The 24,202-nt window shown below is 43.3% G+C and overlaps 5 protein-coding genes across 47 annotated transcripts in view; all 5 read left to right on the forward strand.

Annotated features, from left to right (window-relative positions):
• The window catches only part of LOC139331599 (protocadherin beta-16-like), a 236,821-nt gene extending 217,508 nt beyond the window's left edge, over window positions 1-19,313 (forward strand). Inside the window, exon 2 of the mRNA XM_070963188.1 lies at window positions 17,500-19,313. Within this exon, the coding sequence (XP_070819289.1) occupies window positions 17,500-17,541 (42 nt within the window). The 3' untranslated portion in view covers window positions 17,542-19,313. The remainder of the gene's footprint in view (window positions 1-17,499) is intronic.
• LOC139331585 (protocadherin gamma-C5-like) overlaps window positions 1-24,202 on the forward strand; it is a 296,020-nt gene that overhangs the window by 230,841 nt on the left and 40,977 nt on the right. Inside the window, exon 1 of one of the 43 annotated variants that reach the window (XM_070963150.1) lies at window positions 5,984-8,944. The exons of 39 other annotated variants lie outside the window; for them this stretch is intronic. In XM_070963150.1, the coding sequence (XP_070819251.1) occupies window positions 6,560-8,944 (2,385 nt within the window). In that variant the 5' untranslated portion in view covers window positions 5,984-6,559. Of the gene's footprint in view, window positions 1-5,983; window positions 8,945-9,145; window positions 11,805-24,202 lie in introns of those variants that run through there. 3 more of the 43 variants (XM_070963173.1, XM_070963136.1, XM_070963159.1) reach the window with 3 other exon arrangements.
• LOC139331603 (protocadherin gamma-A7-like) lies at window positions 341-3,085 on the forward strand. The gene is made up of 2 exons (XM_070963192.1): window positions 341-790; window positions 2,078-3,085. The coding sequence occupies exons 1-2, from the start codon at window positions 462-464 to the stop codon at window positions 2,880-2,882; spliced, it is 1,134 nt and encodes a 377-aa protein (XP_070819293.1). The 5' UTR covers window positions 341-461; the 3' UTR covers window positions 2,883-3,085.
• LOC139331727 (protocadherin beta-16-like) lies at window positions 3,223-5,974 on the forward strand. The gene has a single exon (XM_070963356.1). It carries the CDS (start codon window positions 3,575-3,577, stop codon window positions 5,972-5,974), a length of 2,400 nt encoding a protein of 799 aa, XP_070819457.1. The 5' UTR covers window positions 3,223-3,574.
• On the forward strand, window positions 20,362-23,762 carry LOC139331593 (protocadherin gamma-C5-like). The gene has a single exon (XM_070963183.1). The coding sequence runs from the start codon at window positions 21,166-21,168 to the stop codon at window positions 23,641-23,643; it is 2,478 nt and encodes an 825-aa protein (XP_070819284.1). The 5' UTR covers window positions 20,362-21,165; the 3' UTR covers window positions 23,644-23,762.

The raw sequence follows: 24,202 nt of genomic DNA on the forward strand, positions 1-24,202 counted from the left end.
GTGTGTGTGTGTGTGTGTGTGTGTGTGTGTGTGTGTGTGTGTGTGTGTGTTTTGTCAAAATTTTCCACTCCATTATAATTGAGATAATTTTCATCAAGGACGTCACAGCATTATAATTTAATTCCAACGTTTTTGCGTTAGATCTTAAGTTTTTCCACCTCTTCCTCCACGTTTCTGCAGTTTTACTCTCTGAACTCAATGGGCCGCTGTTGTCCAGTCTCTCGCAGTTATTATATATTTACGGCAGTACCGCCTCTTCATTTCGTTGTAGAGAGAGAAAGGGCAGGCGCAGACTGCATTGTCGTCGGTAAAGGGACGGATATACACGACGAGAAAAACTGTGATTCTTTTACTCCACATTTGCGGATTACTGCTGCTTTCTACTTCATTTGAACGGCTGTCGATCTTTCTGGCGGATTTTACGCGGTTGCTGTTTGTTCTTGTCGAGATATTTTCAGACAATGAGACGGCAAGTACTGTTGTTTATTTCGATCCTCTCCCTTCGTTCAGTCTTCGCACAGGTCAGCTACTCTATTCCGGAGGAAATGGCGAAAGGCTCATTAGTTGGTAATATAGCTCAGGATTTAGGTTTAGACATTAAACGACTGAAGTTGGGTAACGCTCGCGTTTATTCTGGTGATAGCAGAGAATACATCGAGCTCAATAACGAAAGAGGAGTCCTCCTTATCAAAGAGAGAATAGACAGAGAAGCGTTGTGTGGCGATACGACACCGTGTGCTGTGCATTTTCAGATTGTTTTAGAGAATCCTATGGAATTTTACAGTGTAACAGTGGAAATCACAGACATCAACGACAATGCACCAACCTTTGAAAAAAACGAAATAAAATTCATAATTAGCGAGTCCGCAGTGGTCGGGGCTAAATTTGATTTAGAGAGAGCTGTGGATTTGGATGTTGGTACCAACACGCTCCAAAGTTACCTCCTTAAGCCAAGTGATAATTTTGTACTGAAACTGCACAACCAAGCCGATGGCACAAAGAATGTTGAAATGGTGTTACAAAAACCTCTGGACAGAGAGAAAAACGAGCTCATTTCTTTGGCGTTAACGGCTTTAGACGGAGGAGAGCCGCAGATGTCAGGAACAATGCAGATTCTCATCACAGTGTTAGATGTGAATGACAATGCACCTGTTTTTACGCAGCCCATATATAAAGGCACTGTAGCTGAAAATGCCGCGAAAGGTACGATCGTTACCACTGTCAGTGCGTCAGATGCTGATCATGGCTTAAATGGTAAAATAACGTACTCGATCACAAATACTTTGGATGACGTCAGACACATGTTTGAGATAAATGAGGACAATGGCGAGGTTAGACTGACGGGACGCTTAGATTATGAGAAGAAAAGAAATTTTCAGATCAATGTCCGCGCAAGGGATAATGGAGGACTCACTGACTCTTGTAAAGTGATTGTGGATGTCGTTGATATAAATGACAATGAACCAACTATTAAAATCATGTCGAAATCAGCGATTATATCAGAGAGCGCAAACCCCAACACAGTCGTTACAATGATTAACATCCAAGACCCAGACTCAGGAGAAAATGGTAAAGTTCAGTGTTTCATAAATGAAAATATTCCTTTCGTGTTGAGATCAACGTCAAATAATTTTTATAGTTTAGTGACAGACAGTGATTTAGACAGAGAGAGAGCCTCTGAGTATAACATCACTGTGACCTGCTCTGATGAAGGAGTGCCCTCCCTCTCCAGCAGCGTCACTCTCACCTTACAGATCTCTGATGTCAATGACAACGCGCCTGTCTTTGAGAGGAGCTCATATGAGGCCTACATTGTAGAAAACAACACACCAGGTCTCTCTATATTCACAGTCAAAGCCACAGACGCTGACTGGAACCAGAATGCGCGTGTTTCTTACATCCTGGAGGACTCCTCTGTTAACGGAGTGCCAGTCTCCTCATATGTGTCGGTCAGTGCTGATAGTGGAGTCATCCATGCAGTGCGCTCTTTTGACTACGAGCAGATCAAAGATTTCCACTTCCGCGTCAAAACGCAGGATGGAGGCTCTCCTCCACTCAGCAGCAACGTGACAGTGAAAATAATGATCCAGGACCAGAACGACAACCCCCCTCAGGTGCTGTACCCAGTCCAGACTGGTGGCTCTGTGGTGGCTGAAATGGTGCCTCGTTCAGCAGATGTGGGCTATCTGGTGACCAAAGTGGTGGCTGTTGATGTGGACTCTGGACAGAATGCCTGGCTCTCCTATAAACTGCAGAAAGCCACAGACAGGGCGCTGTTTGAAGTGGGCTTACAGAATGGAGAAATAAGAACGATCCGCCAAGTGACTGATAAAGATGCAGTCAAACAAAGACTGACTGTTATAGTGGAGGACAACGGGCAGCCCTCTCGTTCAGCTACAGTCATTGTTAACGTGGCGGTGGCGGACAGCTTCCCTGAAGTGCTGTCGGAGTTCACTGACTTTCCACACGACAAGGAGTACAATGACAATCTGACTTTTTACTTGGTGCTGGCTTTGGCTGTGGTTTCCTTCCTCTTCATCACGTGTTTGGTGGTTATTATATCAGTGAAAATCTACAGATGGAGACAGTCTCGCGTCCTGTATCACTCCAGTCTGCCTGTGATTCCATATTATCCACCACGTTACTCAGACACTTTGGGGACAGGGACTCTCCCACACGTGTACAATTACGAGGTGTGCAGGACGACTGACTCCAGAAAGAGTGACTGTAAGTTCGGCAGAGCTGGTAGTCAGAACGTGCTGATAATGGACCCCAGTTCAACAGGGACGATGCAGCGGCTGCAGAGTGAGAAGAGCATCCTGGATGAACCAGACTCTCCTCTAGAGGTTAGAAAGGTGTTGCATCACACATGCCCCCCATAATTACTCGGTCAAACACTTTAATTAAATGTACCAGCATTTTGGTCATTTCGATTGGACTCTCCTTTTTCAGCACCTTGGAGAGCAACATAGACAATTTATACATTCGTGTAATTAAGAGTGACAGATAAAAATTTTTTTTTTTTTTCACCCCATAATGCAAATGTAGAGGTCATCTGAAATCTGTGTGTGTGTGTGTGTGTGTGTGTGTGTGTGTGTGTGTGTGTGTGTGTGTGTGTGTGTGTGTGTGTGTGTGTGTGTGTGTGTGTGTGTGTGTGTGTGTGTATTCTAAATTTCCCACTGCATTACAATTAACATATTTTTTTATCAAGGACGTCACAGCATTATAATTTAATTCCAACGTTTTTGCGTTATATCTTAAGTTTTTCCACCTCTTCCTCCACGTTTCTGCAGTTTTACTCTCTGAACTCAATGGGCCGCTGTTGTCCAGTCTCTCGCAGTTATTATATATTTACGGCAGTACCGCCTCTTCATTTCGTTGTAGAGAGAGAAAGGGCAGGCGCAGACTGCATTGTCGTCGGTAAAGGGACGGATATACACGACGAGGAAAACTGTGATTCTTTTACTCCACATTTGCGGATTACTGCTGCTTTCTACTTCATTTGAACGGCTGTCGATCTTTCTGGCGGATTTTACGCGGTTGCTGTTTGTTCTTGTCGAGATATTTTCAGACAATGAGACGGCAAGTACTGTTGTTTATTTCGATCCTCTCCCTTCGTTCAGTCTTCGCACAGGTCAGCTACTCTATTCCGGAGGAAATGGCGAAAGGCTCATTAGTTGGTAATATAGCTCAGGATTTAGGTTTAGACATTAAACGACTGAAGTTGGGTAACGCTCGCGTTTATTCTGGTGATAGCAGAGAATACATCGAGCTCAATAACGAAAGAGGAGTCCTCCTTATCAAAGAGAGAATAGACAGAGAAGCGTTGTGTGGCGATACGACACCGTGTGCTGTGCATTTTCAGATTGTTTTAGAGAATCCTATGGAATTTTACAGTGTAACAGTGGAAATCACAGACATCAACGACAATGCACCATCTTTCGAGAAGAGCGACATTAAATTCAGAATTAGCGAGTCCGCAGTGGTCGGGGCTAAATTTGTTTTAGAGAGAGCTGTGGATTTGGATGTTGGTACCAACACGCTCCAAAGTTACCTCCTTAAGCCAAGTGATAATTTTGTACTGAAACTGCACAACCAAGCCGATGGCACAAAGAATGTTGAAATGGTGTTACAAAAACCTCTGGACAGAGAGAAAAACGAGCTCATTTCTTTGGCGTTAACGGCTTTAGATGGAGGAGAGCCGCAGATGTCAGGAACAATGCAGATTCTCATCACAGTGTTAGATGTGAATGACAATGCACCTGTTTTTACGCAGCCCATATATAAAGGCACTGTAGCTGAAAATGCTGCGAAAGGTACGATCGTTACCACTGTCAGTGCGTCAGATGCTGATCATGGCTTAAATGGTAAAATAACGTACTCGATCACAAATACTTTGGATGACGTCAGACACATGTTTGAGATAAATGAGGACAGTGGCGAGGTTAGACTGACGGGACGCTTAGATTATGAAAAGAAAAGAAATTTTCAGATCAATGTCCGCGCAATGGATAATGGAGGACTCTCGGATTCCTGTAAAGTGATTGTGGATGTCGTTGATATAAATGACAATGAACCAACTATTAAAATCATGTCGAAATCAGCGATTATATCAGAGAGCGCAAACCCCAACACAGTCGTTACAATGATTAACATCCAAGACCCAGACTCGGGAGAAAATGGTAAAGTTCAGTGTTTCATAAATGAAAATATTCCTTTCGTGTTGAGATCAACGTCAAATAATTTCTATAGTTTAGTGACAGACAGTGATTTAGACAGAGAGAGAGCCTCTGAGTATAACATCACTGTGACCTGCTCTGATGAAGGAGTGCCCTCCCTCTCCAGCAGCGTCACTCTCACCTTACAGATCTCTGATGTCAATGACAACGCGCCTGTCTTTGAGAGGAGCTCATATGAGGCCTACATTGTAGAAAACAACACACCAGGTCTCTCTATATTCACAGTCAAAGCCACAGACGCTGACTGGAACCAGAATGCGCGTGTTTCTTACATCCTGGAGGACTCCTCTGTTAACGGAGTGCCAGTCTCCTCATATGTGTCGGTCAGTGCTGATAGTGGAGTCATCCATGCAGTGCGCTCTTTCGACTACGAGCAGATCAAAGATTTCCACTTCCGCGTCAAAGCGCAGGATGGAGGCTCTCCTCCACTCAGCAGCAACGTGACAGTCAAAATAATGATCCAGGATCAGAACGACAACCCCCCTCAGGTGCTGTACCCAGTCCAGACTGGTGGCTCTGTGGTGGCTGAAATGGTGCCTCGTTCAGCAGATGTGGGCTATCTGGTGACCAAAGTGGTGGCTGTTGATGTGGACTCTGGACAGAATGCCTGGCTCTCCTATAAACTGCAGAAAGCCACAGACAGGGCGCTGTTTGAAGTGGGCTTACAGAATGGAGAAATAAGAACGATCCGCCAAGTGACTGATAAAGATGCAGTCAAACAAAGACTGACTGTTATAGTGGAGGACAACGGGCAGCCCTCTCGTTCAGCTACAGTCATTGTTAACGTGGCGGTGGCGGACAGCTTCCCTGAAGTGCTGTCGGAGTTCACTGACTTTCCACACGACAAGGAGTACAATGACAAGCTGACTTTTTACTTGGTGCTGGCTTTGGCTGTGGTTTCCTTCCTCTTCATCACGTGTTTGGTGGTTATTATATCAGTGAAAATCTACAGATGGAGACAGTCTCGCGTCCTGTATCACTCCAGTCTGCCTGTGATTCCATATTATCCACCACGTTACTCAGACACTTTGGGGACAGGGACTCTCCCACACGTGTACAATTACGAGGTGTGCAGGACGACTGACTCCAGAAAGAGTGACTGTAAGTTCGGCAGAGCTGGTAGTCAGAACGTGCTGATAATGGACCCCAGTTCAACAGGGACGATGCAGCGGCTGCAGAGTGAGAAGAGCATCCTGGATGAACCAGACTCCCCTCTGGAGGTTAGAAATTGCTAGTTATCGGTTTGTCCCATTAAGTTACGCTTTAAATTACTTTCCTCCTGTTTTCAGAACCTTGGAGAGGGACATGACTACATATTCAAAACCATGTATTTTCCCGGTTGCACTTCCAGTGTCTGCTTAAATTAACTATTATATTTTCATACAATTTATCTTTTCAGACATTTGCATCTCCATTGTTGCCAATTAATGTGCCATTTTATTTATCCAGTAGCTGTTGTATTAAACACTAATGGCCACTCGTATATTTCCTTACTCTTTTCATTCTTCACCTCGGCTTCTCGATTTGTTTTGCACATTTCACATGCAATGTTATTTTATGAACTCAGAGCGCCGCTGTTGGCCAGTCTGTATTAGATATGCCTCAGATTCATTGTACCTCCCATCTTGTCTTTATTTTAGAGAGAGGGAGAAAGAGACAGAAGCAACGCGTACTGTCTGGAATTTACCGGAGATTCAGAGCAGGATATATTTTTTCGTTTGCGGAATATGCTTTTAACCCGGCGTTGAGTGGGAAAACATCGGAGGGCAGCAACTCAAAAGCCATACTTGCTTTCCTCTGTGATAACGTTGGACAGAACAATGAAACGGCAAGTACTGTTGTTTTTGTCGGTCCTCTCTCTCAGCTCGGTGCTCGGACAGGTCAGCTACTCAATTCCCGAAGAAATGCCGAAGGGTTCTCTCGTAGGCAACATGGCAAAGGATTTTGGCTTGGATGTAAAAAGACTAAAATCGGGTAAAGCTCGCATTTTCACTCGAGACAGTGACCAATATATTGAGCTAAACAACGAAAGAGGAGTCCTCCTCATCAAAGACAGAATAGACAGAGAGGCGCTCTGTGGACAAACGACGCCTTGTGCTTTGCATTTTCAGATCATATTAGAGAATCCGATGGAATTCTACAGTGTTACTATTGAAATCACGGATGTTAATGATAACCCTCCATCCTTCGAGAAGAACGACGTCAGATTTAAGATTAGTGAATCCGCTGTCAGTGGGGCTAAATTCATATTAGACCGGGCAGTTGATCCCGATGTGGGCTCAAATGGATTACAGACATATAAACTCGACCCCACAGACAATTTTGGTGTTAAATTATATGATCAAGCTGATGGGACGAAAAATGTCGAAATGGTCTTAGAAAAACCGCTTGACAGAGAAAAAAACGAACACCTTTCTCTAGTGCTGACAGCGGTGGATGGAGGAGAGCCGCAGATGTCAGGAACAATGCAGATTCTCATCACCGTGTTAGACGTGAATGACAATGCGCCTGTTTTTACGCAACCTATTCATAAAGCCTCTATTAAAGAAAATGCACCAGTCGGAACAGTTGTAGCGACAGTAACAGCAACTGATGCAGATCATGGATCTAATGGTAGAATCACTTATTCTATTTCAAGCATATTAGATAATGCCCGTGGGTTATTTGAAGTAAACGATCAAAGTGGTGAAATTCGGCTGAAAGGAAATGTTGACTATGAAAAAGCTCGAACATTTCAGATAAACATTCGTGCAAGTGATAATGGAGGACTAGTAGACTCCTGTAAAGTAATGATCGACGTCATTGATGTGAATGACAATAAACCCGACATCCATATAATGTCAAAATCGAACGTGATATCAGAAGATGCGAAACCCGGCACTGTTGTAACGATGATAAATATTGACGACGCGGACTCTGGTGAAAATGGCAAGGTCCAGTGCAGTATCAATAACAATATTCCTTTTGTGATGAAGACTACAACCAATTATTTCTATAGTTTAGTGACAGACAGTGAGTTAGACAGAGAGACAGCCTCTGAGTATAACATCACTGTGACCTGCTCTGATGAAGGAGTGCCCTCCCTCTCCAGCAGCGTCACTCTCACCTTACAGATCTCTGATGTCAATGACAACGCGCCTGTCTTTGAGAGGAGTTCATATGAGGCCTACATTGTAGAAAACAACACACCAGGTCTCTCTATATTCACAGTCAAAGCCACAGACGCTGACTGGAACCAGAATGCGCGTGTTTCTTACATCCTGGAGGACTCCTCTGTTAACGGAGTGCCAGTCTCCTCATATGTGTCGGTCAGTGCTGATAGTGGAGTCATCCATGCAGTGCGCTCTTTCGACTACGAGCAGATCAAAGATTTCCGCTTCCGCGTCAAAGCGCAGGATGGAGGCTCTCCTCCACTCAGCAGCAACGTGACAGTCAAAATAATGATCCAGGACCAGAACGACAACCCCCCTCAGGTGCTGTACCCAGTCCAGACTGGTGGCTCTGTGGTGGCTGAAATGGTGCCTCGTTCAGCAGATGTGGGCTATCTGGTGACCAAAGTGGTGGCTGTTGATGTGGACTCTGGACAGAATGCCTGGCTCTCCTATAAACTGCAGAAAGCCACAGACAGGGCGCTGTTTGAAGTGGGCTTACAGAATGGAGAAATAAGGACGATCCGCCAAGTGACTGATAAAGATGCAGTCAAACAAAGACTGACTGTTATAGTGGAGGACAACGGGCAGCCCTCTCGTTCAGCTACAGTCATTGTTAACGTGGCGGTGGCGGACAGCTTCCCTGAAGTGCTGTCGGAGTTCACTGACTTTCCACACGACAAGGAGTACAATGACAATCTGACTTTTTACTTGGTGCTGGCTTTGGCTGTGGTTTCCTTCCTCTTCATCACGTGTTTGGTGGTTATTATATCAGTGAAAATCTACAGATGGAGACAGTCTCGCGTCCTGTATCACTCCAGTCTGCCTGTGATTCCATATTATCCACCACGTTACTCAGACACTTTGGGGACAGGGACTCTCCCACACGTGTACAATTACGAGGTGTGCAGGACGACTGACTCCAGAAAGAGTGACTGTAAGTTCGGCAGAGCTGGTAGTCAGAACGTGCTGATAATGGACCCCAGTTCAACAGGGACGATGCAGCGGCTGCAGAGTGAGAAGAGCATCCTGGATGAACCAGACTCTCCTCTAGAGGTTAGAATTTAAATTAGAAGCAAAACACAACCACTTAATATTCAGCACCATGGACAGGGACACTATCTATCTATCTATCTATCTATCTATCTATCTATCTATCTATCTATCTATCTATCTATCTATCTATCTATCTATCTATCTATCTATCTATCTATCTATCTATCTATCTATCTATCTATCTATCTATCTGTATTGTACAGCTATTTCTGCAGTTTCTTTTGTCGTCCCTAAGTGCCGCTGTTGGTTAGTGTGAGGAAAATAAGGCCATTTTTCCTGAGCGAAATCCTCCCTCTTCTGTCTGGGGCGTTATCAGAGCTCTATTTTAATCGTAACCGGTAGCCTGACAAAGCCAGCCGCCCATCTCAACTAAGAGCTCCTGATCAAATATTTGGTCAGATTTTGAACAGTCGATTTGTTTTTCCTCTTGGATTTTGCCAAAGCTTTCGTCATGACGAGCGTTCTTTGTTGTGTGGCCGAAAAAAAATCATCATGGATGCCGCTGCTTCTCTGCATTTGTGTCGCAGAAATGGCTCTCGGACAGGTCCGTTATTCTATACCTGAGGAGATGTCGACAGGCTCGGTTGTGGGAAATATCGTTCAGGACCTGGGCTTGGATGTTAAGCGGCTGAAGTCTGGGCGGGCTAGGATATTTACTGAGGACGGCAGTGAGTACATCGGTCTGAATGCAGAGAAAGGGACTTTAGTCGTGGCTAAAAGGATAGACAGAGAAGAATTGTGCAAGCAGGTGTCTCCCTGCTCTCTTCATTTCCAAATCATCCTCGAAAATCCAATGGAGTTGCATCGAATTGATGTAGAGATTGCAGACATTAATGATAATGCTCCGTATTTTTCCAAAAAGGAATACAGTTTCCAGGTTATTGAATCTGCCTCACCGGGTGCTCGCTATTCGTTGGAGAGTGCCAGAGATCCCGATGTGGCACAAAACACTATTCAAACTTACAAACTCAACCCTACCGATAATTTCAAATTAAATGTCGTCTCTCGTCCTGACGGAACCAAATACATTGAAATGGTTCTTCACACGTCGCTTGACAGAGAAAAGCAAGAAGAGCATAGACTAACTCTGACAGCATTTGACGGTGGTAATCCTCAGAAATCGGGTTCTGTCAAAATAAATGTCGTTGTGTTGGATGCAAATGACAATGCTCCAGTGTTCAGTCAGTCTAGTTACAGGGTTACAGTTCCTGAAAACGCGTCTCGAGGCACTGTTATTTTAACAGTCAGTGCCACTGATAATGATAAAGGAGCGAACGAAGAGGTCGTGTATTCCTTCTCCCAGCACACCGATAGTGCATCATCCCTCTTTAATATGGATCCTCACACCGGGGAGATGAGCGTAATTGGTGTGTTAGATTACGAAAAAGTTAAGCATTATGAAATTAATATTGAAGCCACAGACAAAGGAGGGTTGACAGACACAAGTAAAGTCCTAATAGAGGTGACCGACCTCAATGATAATGCTCCTATCATAAGCATTATTTCCCTTTCCAATCCCATCCCAGAGGATTCGGCTCCAGATACTATTATAGCAATGCTCAACATCAAAGACCTGGACTCAGGTAAAAATGGCCAAGTTAAGTGTTTTATTAGCCCAGATTTACCTTTCAAAATCAAGTCATCGTCGACTAATTTTTATAGCCTGATGTCTGATGATGCTTTAGACCGTGAAACAATGCCGGAATATAATATAACAATAACAGCAATGGACGAAGGCTTCCCTCCTTATTCTACAAACAAGACCATTAATCTAAGATTATCTGACGTAAACGACCATGCCCCAATTTTCCCACAGCCATTTCTGACCGCTTTCATTCCTGAAAATAATTCACCTGGCATGTCGCTCCTCTCTGTCAAGGCCACTGACCAGGACTCCGGGAACAATGCGCGCATTTCCTATTTCCTCGAAGATAGCCACCTGAATGGGATGTCAGCCTCCACTTATTTTTCAGTGAATGCAGAGAGTGGAGAGATACTTGCTGTGCGCTCTTTTGATTATGAACAGACGAAAGAGTTCCACATTCGCGTCAAAGCGCAGGATGGAGGCTCTCCTCCACTCAGTAGCAACGTGACAGTGAAAATAATGATCCAGGATCAGAACGACAACCCCCCTCAGGTGCTGTACCCAGTCCAGACTGGTGGATCTGTGGTGGCTGAAATGGTGCCTCGTTCAGCAGATGTGGGCTATCTGGTGACCAAAGTGGTGGCTGTTGATGTGGACTCTGGACAGAATGCCTGGCTCTCCTATAAACTGCAGAAAGCCACAGACAGGGCGCTGTTTGAAGTGGGCTTACAGAATGGAGAAATAAGAACGATCCGCCAAGTGACTGATAAAGATGCAGTCAAACAAAGACTGACTGTTATAGTGGAGGACAACGGGCAGCCCTCTCGTTCAGCTACAGTCATTGTTAACGTGGCGGTGGCGGACAGCTTCCCTGAAGTGCTGTCGGAGTTCACTGACTTTCCACACGACAAGGAGTACAATGACAAGCTGACTTTTTACTTGGTGCTGGCTTTGGCTGTGGTTTCCTTCCTCTTCGTCACGTGTTTGGTGGTTATTATATCAGTGAAAATCTACAGATGGAGACGCGAGCGCCTCGTTTACAAATCCAGTGGAAATCTTCCAGTTATTCCGTATTACCCGCCCCTTTACGCAGACGTAGGAGGTACCGGCACGTTGAAGCAGGCGCTCAGTTATGAGGTGTACGGAACTACTGACTCCCGGAAGAGTGATTTGAAGTGCTCCCGACCCTTCAGTCAGAGCACTCTGAGTGTTGACCATAGTGTCACCAGGACGGTGCCAAGACATAAGACAGAGTCAGAGAACATGCTCACAGAGGTGAGATCAGCCTCTTGCTTCTTTCTTTGAAACCCGTGTGCCCATTCTTTTTTGAATCAGTGCTTCATTTCTGTATAGCCACAGCACACTCAATATTTGGCTACCTCTGGTACTGAACATAACTACTCACTGAAAGGTCTGCTCATTCTCAGACTATTCTTGTTGAAGTTTTTGTCCTTTCCTCTCTTTGCATCTCACTGTACACAATATGGAACATCTGTTTTTCTGTCACTGCTTAAGCGAGTATCAACACCAGACTTTTCACTGTTCCCCCTTTCATTCCCCCTTGCCCCCAAAAGGATAAGATAAGATTTTTAAAAAAGACTCAGTAAAACAGAGAAAATCACTCAAATATTATTAATTAATTAATATTTCATATACTTCACGCTTTTGTTGACTTCTAGCATGCTTTCTACAGAGGCTACACCTGCATCTAACTGTGTGGTTTTATATGTTTTTTTTGAAGGTATGCTGTGTCAGATGCTTTATGACACTACATCCTGTTACTGGCATCATCTTTGCTGCATCTTTCCCCTTCGTTCCATTCTTTGGTATTAATTTTGATTCATTTATAATGTAGTGCTGCAAATTGTATGCATTATCTTGCCTTGAAGTGCGATGTAACATGCAGACAAACCAAGGAAAATTGTGTTTTAGTTGCTTAGGTTTGATCCTTTTCCACCTACTGTATGTGTGAGAGGACAACACAGAAGCTACAGTGAAAGACAGAATTCTAGGCTGCATCCCTGCTGAAGCCTTGCTACAGATTGCTCCCACACAGAGACACACCACCGAGCCGTGCACTACTTTTCAGTGACCTAGATCCCTTCACAACACAGTGCAGCCATAGGCAGAGGCTACACACAGAGAGAACAGGAGCAGGGGTGGATGCAAGCAAAATATAGCTGAGAATATATTAAAAAATGCAAAGAGTGACAATCATATTGCTGAAGAGGTTTAAAATGTGGAAGGGGAGAAGTCTCTACTGATGCTGGGGAGATTGAGAACGCCGGAGAAAAGCAGTGTGATGGAGAGGAAGGGGGAGGCAGCGGGGGAGGGGAGGAGGCACGTGGCAAACCGGCACAGTCTCCACCATCCCTGTGCAGCATTCGTGTTCGTGATGCACGGCAGCCATTTTGATGTGCAGCCCTCTTTGTCTGCTGAAATAGGGCCCAGAGGAAAGTCTTATTTGTGAGACAGTTGTGTCAGGTAAAGGGCACAGTCAGCACGAGGTGTTTATTGATAAAATATAAAGGAATTGATGAGAAATGATGAGAGAGAGGGAGAGAGAGACAGGAGAGAGCTACATTAGTTATGTAACAAATGACAGGGGATGTCAGAAATCAGGACAGAGGCTGAGGATGTGTTTGAATAGAAACATTCAATGACAAAGGAAAACTGACCTGGAATGTATTCACATGTAGCTGTCAACAGAGTCTGTAAAATAATGATTTTAGTCACAATCATATAAGCTACTAATAAGAGTAACAAGTTATACACTTACATAGTAGATTTGTGAGGGTTTACATGATATGCTGAATATGAAGATGTTTTTTTTTAAAGTGATGGTGTGGTTGATTGGCCACACATAACCCTGTTATATCCTAGTAATGCCTGAGGTGAGGAAAATAAAGGCCTGTGTGTTTAATATCTGACATATTTTGAATTTAATGAAAACAATGTGTCTTGTGATGAAAGGGCACATAAAGCTTTGTTTAAAGATCCAGCTTGATGGATGAGTGATGACTAAATGCTTGTGTGATGTGGTTTAGGGTCGTCTGTCTGCAGTTATGTTTGCTGAGTTTTGTCAGCCATCAGAGGAAGCATTAGATCAACTTGTGTGCCCGGTCTGTTCGCTCTGGGTGGTGTATGTGGTTCAGCAGTAAAATCTGCATCATTTTCAGGCTGTGTGCGTGTGAAAGTAGAAACTACAAGGTAGAAACCGAGGTTAACTGTGTTCACCCCCATATCCGCTGGAAGCAGTCTGTCATCATTATCAGCCCACATCTGTGTCTGCTTTACCTGTTTGAACTGTGTTTCAACCACTATTCCTCTATGTCTCATTTTCTCAGGTTTGTTAGTGGCGCTGGTTTTTACTATGTACCATAAATTCTTTTGGCAGTGTCTCCGTAGGGGTCAAAGCTCACAGAAACGTCTTTGCAAGTGGCTAAATGGTTCAGCCTGTTTTATACCCTGTGCCCCTTCAGCGTGCTGCTGTTTTATCTTTCTTTTATTCAAGGAAACCACCGTGGAGCTGTCATCATTCATTCTGGATCCTACACAAAGCCCCAATCATCAGTTTGCCAAACTTGCTCCCGACCACAAAATTATAATCACGTGCAGGAGCTCTTGGTTCCCACAGACCCAAGCTCTTGTTTAAGTGTCTTGCCTTTCTAGCCAAGCTGTCTGGTGAGCAGCTGTCTGTCCATGTGTATGCCGGTGGGGCTCATCGACACACTGTGCACCGTGTGTGTTTGGGGATGTGGTTAATGTCTGTACCCTCATTATATTTTTGTTTACCCGATATTTGAAATATCAGGGGTCTTTCAGTGTGACCCACAGAACAGAATTAGCACTTCAATACTCTATGCATGATATGAAAAGAAAAAAATAATCAATTGTACATGTGCATAATACTATCTCCCCCCGGTCTGTCCTTCAGGGACTGTTGTTTTGTTGCTTTGTACAAAAGGCTGAGTTTAACCTCGAACAGCATAGGGCCAACAGTTAGAGCACATCCTTAAACCTAAGCTTCATGCTCCTCTCCAGCAAGCATCTACAAATGCCCAAGTGTCAAGAATGCAAAACAATTCTGCAACTGACCCCGGCTTTTTCTTTCACTGTGGAAGCAGGACAAGTAAAAAGTATTGTCTCCTATGACTCCTATGGTGCAGATCTCAATTTTACTTCCTCGGGTGCATTAGACTGATGGCAGGAAAGGAAACTGTAGAGAATACAAGCAAGTACATGCATGTGATAATTACCCATACCTTTCTTTGCATGAAGTTAGGTAACCTAGTTTGCTTAAGAACATACAGAAGATGTTTTGTGTCAGTGTCCTCTGAGAAGGCGTACACCAAGAACACTGTAATATGGTAAACTTGTGTCAAGTGCACAAAGACCCAGAAGCATGTCCATATTAGCTTCGCTAAAATGTTTTTTCAGATGTCTGATGTCCGTGTAGGACATGATTGCGTGTGTGTTTGTTTCTCCTTTTTTCCACCCATAAGGCTTTAAATGTGATTTGCAAGAAGGACAGAGCCTTGCCTTCTTGGGGAGTACAGATGTAGTGTATTATGATTCTGATATTGTAGTTACATTACATAACTTCCAAATGATTATCATGGATTATGTTCACTTTGTTGTTATATTGCATCCACATTGAGCAATTACAGTAACAATATTCTAATAACAATAACAAAAAGATATTTGTTTTGCTAATTACCATTTACTCAATCAGTTGTTGCTAAAACTGGATGGCCACTGTTCAGCAGTCTGTCTTGGTTTCCAACAGTGCTCCTTTTTCCTCCTGATCTCATTTTCTGCATCCCTCCCCTCCCCCTCTCCAGCTGCATCACTCTGCTGCAGCGAGAGAAAGAGACAGGGAGAAAGGGACAGAGAGACTGCTCAGTGTAGGACATTTTGTTCAGTCTATAAAGAGTCATTATACGCCATACGGTGTCATTTCGTGCTTGTGAAGGTCGCGAGTTTCATGACAAGAAGAAATATCTCTTTCGTATCACTTTTCAGCCATTTACCACGAGATTCCTTATTAAGCAGCAGTGTGTAAATGTGTGTCTGTCTGAGCATCATCGCTCTTTCTTTCCTCTGTCTTCTCTTTTATCCTCCCTGTTCTTTTTGTGGCTCTTTTTGTTTTGCCACCCTTGCCAGCTCACAGGAAACAGGGTGGGATGCAAGCAAGCGAGGTGGGATGTGTTGCCATAGCAACAAGCTGACTCACAGGCAGGGCTGTACCATTCTTCATTGAACCACAGGGAGTGAGCAGCAGATGCAGACTCTGAGCTCTGATGGCTCCTCGTGTTTGTTGATACTGAGAGGACAGGAGACACCCCCGTATTGGGCAAATAAGTACAGCATTCTCAGACCTGGGGTGGCTGATGATGGAGAAAGGGGAGGGGGAGTGGGCGATGATGGCTGCTTTTGATATTTGCTTTAATCGATGCTGTCCTCTTTGTTTTGCCTTCCCCTGTTTCAGCATATCTGTGTCCATGATTAGTATATTGACTAATATAAAATCCTAAATTAATTAGGCCCAATTAGAATTTAATTTATCTCTAAACTCTGTTTCTGTTTTATGCTTTCATTTCCTCGTTGCTTGTTTTCCAGTTTGACCTGTTTATTTTGGATGTATGTGGCTTTTGGAGCAACATCTTATGGTATCACTTAAAATTTTGTTCATGTGTACAAACAAAAGGTTCATTACCTACAGTCTATAATTTAAACTGTCATACACTGGTATTATAAAAGCACACTTGCCGCTTTGCTTTGTCCAAGAAGCTTAAATTTGCTCTCACAAAGACACTCACACATCAGCCATGACACATAGGTCACAGAGCAGAGTCTCATTAATAAGGCATGGATTTGTCTCAGGGCATCGCCTCGAGGCCCCCTGCTGTTGCTATCAGGGTAGTGGCTTTGTGCTGCAGTGCAGTATATTGGTTGTGATTCACACAATGCTGGTGTTAGAAGGGTTTCCCAAGCTTTCAGTAAGTGTTTTGTTCAGGCTGAAGTGGTTGTACCTTTCCAAAGTATGCATGTGCTTCTGTTTGAATGGGAAGTTGATTGTTGTAGCTGGTTTCTGTCGTATAGCAATCTAAACTACTTGGTGAATGCTGTTAAAAATCATCAAATATGCCATAACTGGAGATATTTTTTTGTGAAGCAGCACCACTCTGTCCACAGAGGTAGAGCTACTGCCTCTGTCTTTCTGAACGTTTTTTCTTTATGCTTCATTATCATTATCATCCCTCTTACAAGTATAGCAATGTTAAAGCAAAGTTTCCCTGAAGCTCTGTCCTCTCTCTCCTCTCCTTCTTCTTCTTCTCTCACTCACTAACTCTCACACAAACAAACACACTCATGTTCAAATATGTTCCTTATTTTTCTTTTTTATTTTAATGATTGTGATACATTAAGCTCTGTGACTTGACTCCCAGTTTGGTTCATTCTTTCATCAATTAAAATAACTGTATCGTACTTATGCATTTGTTTGCTTTCTCATGAACAATAAGTCACAAGAGTTTCACTAGTCTTTATATTTAGTTGCAGTAAGCGCTGATGGGTGCTCAATCTTACTGTTATCATACTGACTGAAGGCTGAAGCAGATACAGATTAAACAACACATAATTGTTTCCACATTGTCAAACTTCCATCGTTTATGTGCTCACACAGCAGAGTTTTGTTTTTGTGTATACTTGAGAGGCAATTTATTCTCAATAAATAGAAATTCCATATGTTATGAATCACCGCACAAAATCAAAACCCCATTTATTGTGAGCCACATGGTAAGTATTTTGGTTGCTGTACTCTCCAAAGCCAGAATCTGTGTGCTGACCACCAATCTAACTGGCATTCCTTCGCTCTTGTTTTTCTCTTTCATGTGTCCCCCTTGTTTCCTGATGCTGTTCCTGTGCCTCCCCCCGACTCCTGCTGCATCCTGACTCACCAAATAAGGTAAGACATAGTTTTCATCTATATCACAGCACAGATTACTGATGCACTGACAACTAAACAACATGCTCTAGATCACCATGCAGTAACAGAATTCAAACACAGACTGCAGCAGTGATATTTACAGAGTCCAAACATTACACATTGGCATTAAGTCAAGCAGTTAATCCGATTTTCCACAAGCGACACATATGTTCGCATACCTCCCAAAACATCTATCACCACTGATGATTGCTCCAGTCAGGCGTTGGCAGACACACATTTTGTTGTTGTGAGTGGCTTGATGCTCAATCTATGATGTGATGTGTGTTTTCTGGTTAGGCTGCTGCACTGAATGGCACTCATTATCACATATACATAATTTAGAGTCTGTACTGTAAATAAGAGGACAGTTGAATTTTAATACTAGTCTCTGGATATTAAATGAGAAATTTGACTTTTTGACTGAAATCTTTAATCTGACAATACTTTGAATTAGTACAAAGTACAATTAGGGCTCCTTCGTACATGCCCTCTCTCTCAGGGTGCCAAAGTAGATTTGAACAAGACATCTGAATAAGTTGGAAAGCCCTCCCTACTAACAGGCTTATATGGTTTAAGGAAAGTATTAGCAGGGAATACCAGCTGTTAAAGTAACTCATGCAGTGATTATACTGTCCAGCACTGTATCACAGATTTTAGCCTGTGTTATGGTGCTCTGGACCATCCTCCCACTTATACAGTCCATCAGAAAGCGAGTCAGAGTCATTAAACAGCATCATAAGCCCACCTACAATATTCTAACACATCAGAGGAAATTAAGACTTAGTCAGGGGGCAAGCAATTAAAGACCAGCAACATGTTATTTCAACTCTATGGTTATTTTGGAGGTTGTCATTTATGGTCACAGCTAATGCAGTCAAATACATCAGTACCACAGTAAATCTTAGGAAGGTTAAAATGTTCTGCTTTTCTCAAAACTGTTGATTCAACTGAACGACACATTTTAGAGGCGGCAGTTTGTGGCACAGTTGAACTATTGAACTTGTTTACAAGGAGAGGTGTTTCTATTATTTAGTCTACCCTCACTGATAGAAATAGGGTCGACAAAATAATAGAATCACCTTTCAGTATAACACAATACAATTCAACAATACCCCAAACTGCAGTCTCCAAAATGACATTAAAGTTCAATTAGCAGCTTTTTTAAACAGTTTCAACAAAAACTGAATGTTGCGTCGCAGGTTTTATGGCAGGACTGTTGTAGTAGACTGCATTTGTTTGAGCTACCTGGACCTAATCAAATGGCAAGTGTGTGTGTAACTGAGGTAGACAAATACTAGAAAAAACTTTTCATGTAACAGAGACCAACACAACACACTGATTTAACACTAACACATCTAACACTGTAGTCTTAGCGAAGCGAAACACACTGTATGTTTGGTAATATTTACAGATGATCTCTTATATTAAATTGTTGTACACCCTAAGTGTGTCTTTCTAATCATTCAGTCGCAGCTCATCTGACACAGGTTAGGCTACTAACTAACAGTGTGCATTAACTTCATAGTCATTCTCATGTGGAGCGATGACTGTGTGAACAGTGGTTAGCACTGTGACCTCACAGCAGGTTTGAATCCACTGAGTAGCTGAGTCCTTTTCCTGTGGACTCTGTGTGGGTATGAATGTGCTTGTTTGTTGATGTGTGTTTACCCTGTGATAAACTGGTGGCCTGTCCTCTGTGTAATGGAACGGGCCCCAACCTGCACAGAATTAGTGGGTATAAAAAATATATCAGTGGATAGAGGATGAAGATGGAGTATCAGTAAGTTTTGGTTAAAAAATAAATAAATAAATAAATAAGTAAACCACGTTATACCACTTCAGTACTGTACGCTGTAATTCAACACCTGACAGTGAACATATTCAGTATGTGACTTTTAAGTGTTTAAATTCAAAGTGTGAGTGAAACACATGTGTGTTTACAGCTGTTTGTGTAAGAACTATGCTTTTTGGATTTTTCATGATGCCTACAAATCTCAGCCCTAGAAACAGCATCACTGGACAAGTAGCAAAACAGCATCAACAGTATCTAAGACTTTAATGGAGAACCACTGACTTCATAATTTAAATCCAAATTATATCATTGTCGAACATCTGAATGTTGTTTTTTCTCTTCATATGTATCCAAAGTATTTTTATTTCATTCTTAAGTATAGCAATAGATTCTTGAGCTATCTGTCATTATTTTTCATGTCCTGTGCTTACTGTAGTAAGACATAACTGAGTATGCGTCTGGCGGTTCTACTGTAATTCTCCCAGTATTCAGTGTGAAAATAGTGAGGAGGTTGAGGTTTCCTTTTCCTGGCGGCTTGCTGAGTTCGGTGAGAGCCTGTGAGGCTGGCTGCCTCTCCAGCAGCATGCAGCAGCAGCAGTCGGCCGCCTGTGTGGCGCTGTCCACTCATGTGGTGCTGAAGGCAGCTCCGGCGCTCTCCCCCTCCCTCTCTCACTCTGCCTCTCTACATCTCCCTCTGTTGCCTGCCTCTTTTTAGAGCAGATGGCTTTTGCATACTAAATGCTTTATGGGCTTTATTTTTCCTATTACTTGACATGTGTTGTAAAGGATTATTTTACACTTTGCAGTACTGAATTTACGCGTTTTTAACTTTATTATCACTATTCTATATGTCGGCGTATATGCCTTTCTCCAGTGGAGGGATGTTGCATAATTATGGTGCATGGATTTTAGAATGATTTGACTGTTCGTGAAATACGTAAGTGTTACACTGGCTATTGTGACCTTAAAATGTGTATTCGGTCGGCGAAAAAGCTCTCTCTTCATATGTTTGTGTGTGTGAGAGACAGAGAGAGAGAGAGAGAGAGAGAGAGAGGGACAGAGAGAGCAAAACCAAAACCAAAACGGGTGTAAACGCCTTCCTCCACCATCTGCGCTCCCCCTCCCTTTTCATTTGTTCTACAGACCTGCATACGGGTATTTTACGTTGACTGCTGAGAATTATTTCTCTGAGGCTGGTTGAGTGCCGTGTAGACGTAATGACGTACGCAGGCTGCATTGGCTTTCTCTGGCCACAGGAAGGCAACGAAGAGCCTTGTCAACCACAGAGGCATGTGCATGCCTGCAGGTATACAGACGAGAGTATGAATGGATTAACACAAAGCCTTATATGAGTGATCATATAAAGATCAGTTGTTCGGTTCTTCATAAGAAATTGTAATCATCTATTATTTGCAGCTTGTATCCTTAATGAATGTATTGTCTCATCTTTGTATTTATATTTGTATTCATCAAATATACAATTAAAAAAAATGTAAGCAATGTGGAGACTGTTTGATCAGTATTGTAATGATATTTCATAGAGTCACAATAATCTAGATCATTTATCTATGGATCATCCTTTTACGTCACTGTACACGTTTTCTGATGCCACGATTGGTGGAAATAGGTGTACTCTCTCCACCAATGAAATGCGGAGCTGTACAAAGGGATCTTCTCCCCCTCACTGAGTAGCTTCGCCGTCGTAATCATTGCAATATTCTGCACAGGAGGAGAGGGCTACATATGCAGACACAAAGCATGAGTGTCACTGTTATGTATGAGGACGCATCTACATTGGATTATAGACCATCTATCCTTAATCAGTTAAGAAGTTGGGATTGGAGTGAGAAGATATGGGATTTATGGAGCGAGGAATAATGTGGAACAAATTGCCTGCATGGCAGGTCTTTTTGTGGTGCCACCATTTCTTTCTCTTGTGGAGTACAATAGACGGACAGACTCGCTACAGCATCCCGGAGGAACTGAAACAGGGCTCTGTGGTTGGAAATCTGGCCAAAGATTTGGGTTTGGTTGTATCTGAACTGTATCGACGTAAATTGCGGATAACCTCGGAGGCTGGTAAGCAGTATTTTAGCATTGACTTGGGGAAGGGAGAACTGGTGGTGATTGACAGGATAGATAGGGAGGAACTGTGTGAACAAAGACCGTCATGTTTGTTGCCCTTGGAACTAGTCATAGATAACCCCCTACAGCTGCACAGAGTCGAAATTGAAATACAGGACACAAACGATAATTCTCCTAGTTTTCTTTCCAAAGAGAAAGTGGTGAAAATTGCAGAGCTGGTAAATCCAGGCGCGCGATTTCCTTTAGAAAGCGCACAGGATCCTGATGTCGGCACCAATTCGGTGCGTTCTTACCGCATAAGCAAAAATGACAATTTTAAATTGACTGTTAAAACACACAAGGACGGAAGAAAAATTCCAGAACTAGTCCTCGAAAAACCACTTGATAGAGAGAAGCTGCCTGTACACAATCTTATCCTCACCGCGGTGGATGGTGGAGACCCGGTGCGTTCAGGGACATCTGACATTACAGTTATAGTACTTGATATCAATGATAATGCGCCGCAATTTGAGAGACAGGTATATGAGGCTAATGTCAGCGAAAAGGCAACACCTGGAGCTGAAGTATTGCGTGTTAAAGCCACAGATGCAGATGAAGGTCTAAATGGAGAAATTCAATATTTTTTTGCAGAGCAAACTACAGATCTGATTTTATCATTATTTGACATTGAACCATCGACTGGAGCTATTGCTGTCAAAGGAATTTTAGACCACGAAACGAACTCCTTACATAGATTTGATATAACTGCCAAAGACAAAGGCAATCCTGAGATGGATGGGCATTGTGGCGTCGAAATTCGAATAGTTGACATTAACGACAATATTCCTGAAATAATCGTGACGTCTTTAACAACACCCGTTCCTGAGGATTCAGCAATCGGAACAGTTATTGCATTGATAAGTGCGAAAGACCCAGATTCAGGTGACAATGGCAGGGTTATGTTGAGCGTGTCTTCCAAATCCCCTTTTAAGTTAAATCCATCAGTCTCCAACCATTACTCTTTAGTGACGAATGGGCCACTCGACCGTGAAAAAAATGGCCAATATAGTGTCAAGATAAGTGCAACTGATTCTGGAAAACCCCCATTATCAAGTGAAAAAGTAATCCTTGTTGAATTATTAGATGTAAATGACAATCCACCAGTTTTCTCCCAACCTTCTTATGTAATCTATGTAAAAGAGAACCATCCTCCCGGGAAAATTCTGTGCTCAGTGTCAGCAGCTGACCCTGATTCGGGCGACAACGCCAAAATCTCTTACTCCATACTGGACTCTAAAGTGCAGGACGTTTCTGTCTCATCTTATGTTTACATTAACTCAGATAACGGCAGCATCTACAGCATGCACTCGTTTGACTATGAGAAACTCAAGGTGTTTCAGATTCAGGTTCAGGCAAAGGACCAGGGCTCTCCGTCTCTCAGCAGCAACGCCACTGTCCATGTTTTCATCCTGGACCAGAACGACAACGCCCCCGCTGTTATTTACCCCTCCTCCGCTGCCCTGGGCTCCCTCTCTCATCAGAGGATGCCCCGCTCCGCCAAAGCGGGTCACCTGGTCACTAAGGTGACGGCCGTGGACGCTGACTCGGGCCATAACGCCTGGATCTCCTACAAAGTGGCGGAGGCCACAGACGCCTCTCTGTTCACTGTCAATCTGTACACAGGGGAGGTGAGGACTAAACGCGCTGTGTCCGAGCAGGACGACGCCTCTCAGAGGCTGCTGATAGAGGTCAGGGACGACGGGGAGCCGGTCCAGTCCGCCACCGTCACGGTGTCCATCCTGCTGGAGGACGGCCTCCATGAGCCCATCTTAGACCTCCGACAGAAAGCGGCCGAGCCCAGCAAGAAAACTGAGAGAATGACTCTTTATTTGATTGTGTCTCTGGCCTCGGTGTCCGTGCTGTCTCTGGTGACTTTTCTCATCTTAGCGGTCAAATGCGTGAGGAGCAGCAGAAGCAGCGGTAGTTGCTGCATGACACGGACCGACTTTGACGATTACAAGAACCCCAACAGAAACCTGCAGATTCAGCTCAACACTGACGGACCTATAAAGTACGTGGAGGTCCTGGGAGGAGACATGTTGTCTCAGAGTCAGTCCTTCAGGTCGTGCATGTCTCCCATGTCAGAGTACAGTGATTTCACTTTGATCAAACCCAGCAGCACCACAGACTTTAAGGAGGTGATCAGTGTCCTGGATGCGTCTTTGCCCGACAGCACCTGGACCTTTGAGAGCCAGCAGGTGAGCTGATGACAGTTTATTTTGATGTTCCAATAGTTTGTTAAGTGTCCAAAGTTATATAACCTACTGAAGTGCTTGGTTGTTGTTTAACAATCGTGTTTCAGCAACCATTGATATCAGTAATTAAGGGGGGAAATCCATTTCTTTTTTTCCTTTTTTTTTTCTCTTTTTTTTTTTTTTTACCTTAGTCCAAGAAATGTGCAATTGTCTGTGTCACTGTCTGCCTGTCTATCTATCTAATGTTTGGTTAAAATCTTGGAGAAATCATAGTAGTCCAAACTGTGTTCAGAAACAGTTCAAATGATCGTGTTCAATACATCCGTCAATATAGTCTCAAGCGCACATTTCTGAGCAGTTCAGCACCACGAAGTTGGACAGCGACTATTGGTGTAATACAGGGATTCGTATCAAAGTATGTGCGTGTGAGCGCATGTTTTGCCTGTGTTGCTGATCATCTTTTCAGAAAAAGTAATGTCATGCCCATAACATTCTTCCAAATGACTAGTTAAAGATCTCCTCAGACTGTGATTGTTGACAGCTGAGGTTGTATTAGCCAGGCTAATATCCT

Source organism: Chaetodon trifascialis, chromosome 5, assembly GCF_039877785.1.
Source record: "Chaetodon trifascialis isolate fChaTrf1 chromosome 5, fChaTrf1.hap1, whole genome shotgun sequence".
Classification (NCBI taxonomy): Eukaryota; Metazoa; Chordata; class Actinopteri; order Chaetodontiformes; family Chaetodontidae; genus Chaetodon; species Chaetodon trifascialis.

Coding starts and splice junctions, on each gene's coding strand:
- LOC139331603 (XM_070963192.1), top strand. CDS start 462: ATGAGACGGCAAGTACTGTTGTTTATTTCGATCCTCTCCCTTCGTTCA. Junction 791..2,077: donor ATGGAATTTTACAGTGTAAC/AGTGGAAATCAC, acceptor CGTGACAGTGAA/AATAATGATCCAGGACCAGA.
- LOC139331727 (XM_070963356.1), top strand. CDS start 3,575: ATGAGACGGCAAGTACTGTTGTTTATTTCGATCCTCTCCCTTCGTTCA.
- LOC139331593 (XM_070963183.1), top strand. CDS start 21,166: ATGGGATTTATGGAGCGAGGAATAATGTGGAACAAATTGCCTGCATGG.